This window comes from Belonocnema kinseyi, chromosome 7 (assembly GCF_010883055.1).
Source record: "Belonocnema kinseyi isolate 2016_QV_RU_SX_M_011 chromosome 7, B_treatae_v1, whole genome shotgun sequence".
NCBI lineage: Eukaryota > Metazoa > Arthropoda > Insecta > Hymenoptera > Cynipidae > Belonocnema > Belonocnema kinseyi.
The window spans coordinates 48,307,249-48,315,325 of NC_046663.1; the positions used below are offsets into that span (position 1 = coordinate 48,307,249).

At 24.7% G+C, this 8,077-nt stretch overlaps 1 protein-coding gene across 1 annotated transcript in view; it reads right to left on the reverse strand.

The window, feature by feature from the left end:
- The window catches only part of LOC117176065 (coatomer subunit beta'), a 74,266-nt gene extending 73,620 nt beyond the window's left edge, over nt 1-646 (reverse strand). Inside the window, exons 1-2 of the mRNA XM_033366069.1 lie at nt 539-646; nt 260-449 (exon numbers count right to left, since the gene is read on the reverse strand). Of these exons, the coding sequence (XP_033221960.1) occupies nt 260-262 (3 nt within the window). The 5' untranslated portion in view covers nt 263-449; nt 539-646. The remainder of the gene's footprint in view (nt 1-259; nt 450-538) is intronic.
- Nucleotides 647-8,077: the final 7,431 nt, after the last annotated feature.

An 8,077-nucleotide genomic window follows, 5' to 3' on the forward strand; every position in this document is an offset into this window, starting at 1 on the left:
TTGAACAGTATGTTGCTAACTGATATGAAAGAAATGACAAAATTTTGAATGAATCCTGACTGAAAAAATAAATTTAAAGACTAAACTGTAAAGATGTAATATGAAAAGTATTTTCCTTTGCATGTTAAATCGAGTCGAAAGTTTGACGTGTCAAGAAAATGCTTTTTACAATCACAAACACTCGTAATGATAATCCTGCTAATGTACGTACCGGTTAAAGACCAAAATCAAATCAAAGAAACATATATATTTTACGTACCATTTTGAGGTGTCTGTAGATCTGTTTGCTTTCCCAGAAATGTTGGATTCGATTTGAAAATATCTACTAACACAGTTTTAAACAAGATTCGACAGCCATGAAGTTAGGACGTGGCTGATCAGGCAAACATGGCGATCACCAATTCACCACCCTTTCACACACACATCCTCTGCACAGATTAATGTAGAATCTGTAACGAAAGACACGAAAGACATATTTTCATGAAATAAAAGGAGCATAACTATAAGTTCGCTTATCAGATCTTATTTTTCAATTTACTTTATTGAAAACCTGTTGTTTGACGCAATTAAAAACAAATAGATGACACCTCAATGACGTGAAACGTGGATGCAAATGTGAGTTAGGTCAGGTTAGGTGTCCATTAGGTATTTTAGGTTAGATTGTGACGTCACTAACAAGATGTCTGTCACGAGAGTTGAAAACAGCCATGCCGCGGCGCTAGTAGTAACTTTTTTTCTACAAAACCATACAGTACCATAGGAAAATTGCATAAAAATTACAAAATAAATATGAAAAACACTTTAAACTCATTTTTTCTCCATAGTGTAAAATCAAGTAGTAAATGAGACTTATTTACTTACGTATTATTTTGTTTAATATAGAAAAAAGCGGCAAAATTGACATAATTCAAATTTTAAAAAATTTCATAGATATTCAGAAATTATAAAGAATAATAAAATAATAAATAACGAATACACAAATGTATGAAAAGAATGCCGAAAATATATATTATTATCGAATTATAAAATCTTTCAAATTTCAAATAACGACAAGTTTTTTAATTAACAAAAAATAAAATCCCAAATTTCAAAATATCCAACACTAAAATTCACCGACTTCAAGACCGACTTTTAAAATAAGCGAATTATTATGTTCCTGACAAATGTTTTTATTTCTGAAATTTAGAATTTTGCAACATAGTTACTTGATTATTAATTTATAAGTAATTAATAGAATTATAAATAAGGCAAACAATTTAATGAATCATCAATTAATAATTTATTATTAATTCTTTTATTTTATATATATAATATAATATAATGCTACTATATAATAAATATAATTATTATATCTATGTATGACAAACAAGGAATATGATAAATCCTTAAATATTTTTTTCTATAATAATGAAATAACCAACTCTTAAATGTGATATTTTTTAATCAATTAGACTTTGTAACGAAGCTGAAATATTTTAACATTTATATGTTTCCAAATTTAAAAAAATTACCTTACTCTCTTCTAAATTTTCACAGCAATTTTAAGAAAATTTGTTTATTCTCTTGAAAAAATTCAAAATTATTTTCAGTTCTACTAAATATTTCTTGAATTTACTCGATTTTTGTTTGTTTTTATTTTGTAATCTTACCATATTGAAACATTTTGCTTTAAAATCTTCTAAACTATTTTTAGAAATTTTCGAAAATCGTTTGTTATGTTTAAAAACCTTTTGCAATTTTCTCTTATACTTCATTGTTCAAAATAACAAATTATTTAAAACTTCCACACGAATATAAGGATAATTCTTCTTGTTTTTTAATTTTGTCAAACCTTCTAAGCCTTCTAATTTCTAAAAATTATTCAAATTTTTTATGCATTTTTTATTTATTCTGCAAGATTTTAAAAATTGCCCTAACATCTGTCAGCTTCTTCTCTGACCATTTTTGAAATTTTCTAAAATCTTTTAAAATAATTGCTTCAAATTAATATTTCGAAATAAAAAGTTATTTTAATTTTTCCTAGGAACCTGAAAAAATATCTTTTATTTTCGTGAAACTTTACAAAATTTAGAAAAAAAACTTTACAAGTTTTATTTATTTTTGAATTGTTTCAAAACTTTTGAATATCCCTCAAACTTACTCAAATTTCTTCCAAAATTTTATAATATGACAAAATTGCAAAATTTTGCTTGAAAATCTTTTAAACCTTTTTTAAAAATTTAAAAATCTGCCATGAATTTCAAGAACTTTTTTCACATCCTGACATAATTCAGTTTACCTAAAAAATTTGTAAAACTTGAAAAATTAAAAAAAAATTGTTTCAACGCCTTCTATATACTTTTAACCCACATTTTAAAATATTTAAAATTTAAAATTATTCTTTTAAAACAAAACCTAAACTATTTCTCCTCAGATCTTTTATAATTATTAAAAAGCTTCTAACTCTTTTATTCGGGGTCTTCAGGCACTTTCATAAAGGAGCGATAATTAATGGAAATGATTCGATAAAAAAAAAGAAAAACACTGTTAGAAAAATCAACTGTTCATTTTCACAATAATTATATAAATAAACTGTGTTCTTGATACATTTTAAACAGTTTTTTAACGGCTCTACATGACGAAAAACACATAACAGTCAAAACAACTTGAACAAAGTTACTACTAGCGCCCCCACATGACCGTTTTCAACACATGGGTGACAGGAGGCTGCTGCACGCTGAAGGCCAAACATAATTAGGTAATTTAGGTTGAGTGGGGGAATCAAACATGTCTACAAACCGAGGGCGAAACAATAATACCAAATAAATTTTTAACGATATAAATGAGTTTACAAATAAAAAGAATATATTTTTTAAATAGGCTAATGAAAAAACAAGTCGTTAAATTTTCAAACAAATGAATTTAAAAACAAAAAGAATAAAATTCTACCAAAAAGGAGAACTTTTAACAAAATACATAAATTTTCATTCACGTGGTTGAATTTCCAACTAGAAAAAGTACATTTTTTTACAAAAATAGTATAGTTAAAATTTAAGTATAAAAATAATTTTCAACAAAGAAAAAAGAAGTTTTTCTAACCAAATTTTAAAATGTTCAACCAAGCAAAAATGAATTAAAAAAAAAAAATGGATTTGCACCACAAGAAAACGAATTTTCAACAAAATCGGTCAATTTTCGCCCATTTTCAAACATAGAGTATAATGTTATGCAAAAAAAGACGAATTTTCAACAAAATAGTTAATTTTTCAAGGAAAGAAATTAATTTTGAACTGAACATCTAACACTTAAATTTTCAGTTAAAAAAATTAATCTTCAAAATAACAAAATCGGATTTTTGTACAACAAAATGGTTAAATTTTTAACGAAACAAATGAGTTCACAAACAAAAAGAATATTTTTTTAAAAGAGGCGAATTAAAGAACAAATAGTTCAATTTTCAAACAAACAAATGAATTTACAAATAAAAAGAATAATATTCTACCAAAAAGGAGAATTTTTAACAAAATACATAGATTTTCATTCACGTAGTTGAATTTCCAACTAGAAAAAGTACATTTTTTTTTACAAAAATAAAATAGATAAAATTTATGTATAAAAATAATATTCAACAAAGAAAAAAGAAGTTTATCTAACCAAATTTTAAAATGTTTATCGAAGCAAAAATTAATTAAAAAAAAATGTATTTGCATCACAAAAAAAAACGAATTTTCAAAAAAATCGGTCAATTTTTAACAAAATACATAAAATTTCATTCACGCAGTTGAATTTCCAAATAGAAAAAATAATTTTTTTACAAAAATAGAATAGTTAAAATTGAAGTATAAACATAATTTTCAACAAAGAAAAAAGAAGTTTATTAAACCCAATTTGAAAATGTTCAACCAAGCATATGAATTTAAAAAAATGGATTTGCAACTACAAAAAAATGAATTTTTAACAAAATCGGTAAATTTTCAACTATTTTGAAAGATGGATTATAATGTTATGCAAAAAAATACGAATTTTCAACAAAATACATAAATTTCCAACGAAAGAAATTAATTTTCAACTAAAAACATAAGATTTTAAAACAATGTAATATTTAAATTTTCAGTTTAAAAAAATCATTTTTTAACAACAAAATACATACATTTTTAATCATATTGTGTAATTGAATTTTTAACCAAAAATGGAATAGCTTATTTTTCAGTAAAAAAATGTTGAACCAAAAAAAATTGTTTCAATAAAATAGTAGGTACAATTTTGAACAGAAGAGATTAATTTTCTACTAAAAAAGATAAATTATAAGAAATTGACAAATTAAATATTTAGTTAAAAAAAAAAGTAATTTTGAACCAAAAGAAGATTTGTCAACAAAATCGGTAAATTTTCCAACATTTTGTTAGATTTTAAACTGAAAAGAAAAAATTTTTAACAAACAATGGATCAGTTTAAGGATAAGTTTTGAAACAAAAAGAATAATTTTCTGCCAAAAAAGATGAATTTTTAACAAAAACAAAATTAATTTTCAAACAAAAAAAAAGAATTCTTAAACAAAAGAAGAAGGTTAATTTTCAATCAAATAAATGTCTTTTCAACTAAATGGCTGATTTTTGAACTGAAAAAGATACATTTTCAACCAAAAATAAAATAGATATATTTCCAGGTAATTAATTTTCACCAAAATATTTAAGTTTTCAACTAAAGAGATGAATCTTCAAAGCGATACCAATTGAAAATAATACCAATTGCACGGGACAAAACATCATTTTTTTAATAACCTGAAAAAAGATCGATTTTATTATTTAAACGCGTGGCTGTTCAAAAATAAAAAATTATGAATGGGTGTCAATGAAATGTTTCACTGGAACAATGAAAGTTTCATAAGTTTCAAAAACATCCGAAAGTTTTGCATTATATATTCAATTCAATTTGAAACGCTTTAAATTCCTAACATTTTTTGTAGAAATATGACATTTTCTACAAAATAGATGAATTTTAAAACTAAACGATAAATTTAAAAATATGAAAAAAATTCCCTACCAAAAAAGTTGAGTTTCCAATTAACTAGTTCAATTTTTGATCAAACAGTTATACGTTCTACCGAGGAAATTAATTTTCATTAAAATTATGAACTTTCAATAAAAAAAAGAATTTTTTTTCTAAATCAAAAACAGTTGCATTTTTAACTAACCAAGATGAAATTTCTACCACAAATAATGAATTCTAAAGCCAAAAAGATGAATATTAAACAAGAGAGTGGAATTTTCATATAAAAACGATTCTTCACTGCAGAAAACTTTCAAGCCAAAAAGAATTTAATATAAAACAGTCGACTTCTTTACCCGAAAATATGAATTTATAATAAAAATGTTAATTTTAAACCAAATAATAGTTGATTCTCAAAACAAATGAAGCAATTTTCTACCAAGAAGGTAATTTTAATCTTTTATGATAAATCTTCAATTTATATGATGAATTTTAAACTGAAATAGTTACATTTTTAGCAACAAAAATCAATTGTCAAAAAAAGTGAAGACTTCAACTAAATGGTTACATTTTCAACTAAAGTAATAAAAGAGAGAGATTAATTTTCAAATAAAATGATTAATGATTTTTCAAAGAAAATTATTTTTTAACAAACTAGTTGAATTTATAAATGATAAAGATGATTTCCCAGGCAAAATGTAATACTTGAAATTTCAAGAAGAAAAATATTTTTATTTTAAATCAGAAACAGTTGAATTCATCCAAAAATAAAAATTTTCAAACAGACAGTTGCATTTTTAAATAAAAGAAATTGAAGCTTCTACCAAGATATATTAATGTTTTTAGAAAAAATGGGGTTTTCAAGAAATCAAAGAAAATTCTACCAAATTATTGAATTTTTACGTCAAAAAGACGAATTTTTAGAAATTATTGAATTTATAAACAAACATTTGAATTCTCCACCAATATAGTTGATTTTTCTACTCATACCTAAATGGACTTTTTTGACTATGTTTGCTAAAAGCTAATTTTTTTAAAACATACTACCTTTTAAATTTTTTTGTGCAAATTGATTACACAATTTGACTATTTTAAGTTTATGTCTTTAAGAAAATTTACTTTCAAAAAAGGATTTTTGTACAAAAATAATTAAGTTTTCAAGAAAAAAGGACAAAAATATAATAATAACCTTTCCAACCAAAAAGAAGGAAGATTTAGCCAAAAGTAGTTGGATTTTGTTATTGATTGCTATTAATTCAGTTCGCATATTAGTGGAAAATTGAAAAGTGGAGATGATTTGCTTAGAAAACAAAATAAATTTTTCTTTAAATATTAAAATTGATATCATATTAATATAAATAAATATATAAATACAGAATTAAATATTTTAATCTAACAATCAATAGCGTTTTTTAATGTTTTAAAGTTTCCCGCCTCAATATTTAAAACTTTGAAACGTTTCCAAAGTTTCATGGAAATTTAGAACTCTATAAAGAACAATATTGAAATACATTTATGGTGAGAAATAATTTTCTTCTAAGTTATTAAAAAATCAAGATTAGTCCCCATGCAATTAGTATTATTATTGCGTGGTCTTCAGCGTGTAGACATCTTGCTAACTGACGTCACATCTTAAAATACTTATTTCTGATCTGCGATTGCGTCGTGCCGGCCACCGGATTCGTTATCGTTGGCGCGCTTATTTGAAATAAATTAATGTAAAAATTGTTTACAACACATATTAATTGTAATATTATTACAAAATAGCAATTATAGGCGTGCAAAAGAGCGCTGAAAACATTGCATTGCCAATTAATAATATACAAATATAAAACACGATTCCAATTGTTAATCGTTTAGTTTAACCCCATTAAGCAAAATAATGTTTTGGAAAATTGTAGAGTTACCGCCAAAATATTCAGATCTTAATGCATTCTTTTTAATCTTTAAATTCTATGAATTATAAATTCCCTAAATTTATTTCAATATTTAAGAAATTTTGAAATTCTCGGAATTCGTGTAATTTTTTCAATGTAAGAATTACCTAAATTCTAAGGAATTCAAAGCAATAAGAAAAATTCAGCAGAATTAAAGGAATTTTAGGAATTCGGAACATTCAGAGAATTACAGAGATTTTAAACCTTTTAGGGAATTCAAGGAATTAAGAGAATTCAAATGTATAAATAATTCAGGGAATTCAGAGAAATAAAAGATTTCAGTATATTCTATGGATTTCAGAGGATTAAAGAAATTTAGAGAACTCAACGAATTCAAGTAATTCAGAATGTTCATAAAATTTAATGAAAACAAAATATGCTTAAAATGTAAGAAATTCTGAATATTTAAGAAAGTCAGAGAATTTTAAATATTTAAGCAACTCAATATATTTAAATAATTTAGGGAATTCAAAATTTTTACGAAATTCACAAATTTCAAGGAATTGAAAGCATTTAAAAGATTTCAGAGCATTTATAGGGATATTAATGAATTTCGAGAATTCACAGAATGGAGAATATTTGAGGAATTCAGAGTATTTCGGGGATTTGAATGCAGGAATTAAGTAATTTTATGGAATTGGAAGAGATTAGAGAATTCAGGGAATTCAAGGATTTAAGGAAGTTCGGAGAATTTAGAGGCTAACAGGAATTCACATAATTCTGAACATTCAAAGAATTCTTGAATTTCAGACCATTCAGGGAATTTAAGAAATTTAAATAATTCAAGGAATTCAGAATAGTCAAGTAATTTAGGGAATTCAGAGAATTTATGGGATTTCAGAGTATTTAGAAAATTTATGAAATTGAGAGAATTTTTGAAAGGAAATAATTAAGGAATTTTTGAAATTGAAGAAATTAAAGAAGTTCAGAAAATTCAAAGAAATTCTTTTATTTAAAGAATTGATAGAATTGATGAGATTCGGATAATACAGGGACTTCTAAAAATTCAAGAAATGTCAGGAATTCAGAATACTCTAGGTTATCAGAGAATGAAAAGGACTTCAGGAATTCAGATTACACAGGCCGACAAAATTTGACAAAGGTCCGGAACCAGAGACCAGACCTAGTATACCCGAAGGTTTTTGCTGCGCTGAATCCGAATCCGACCTCAG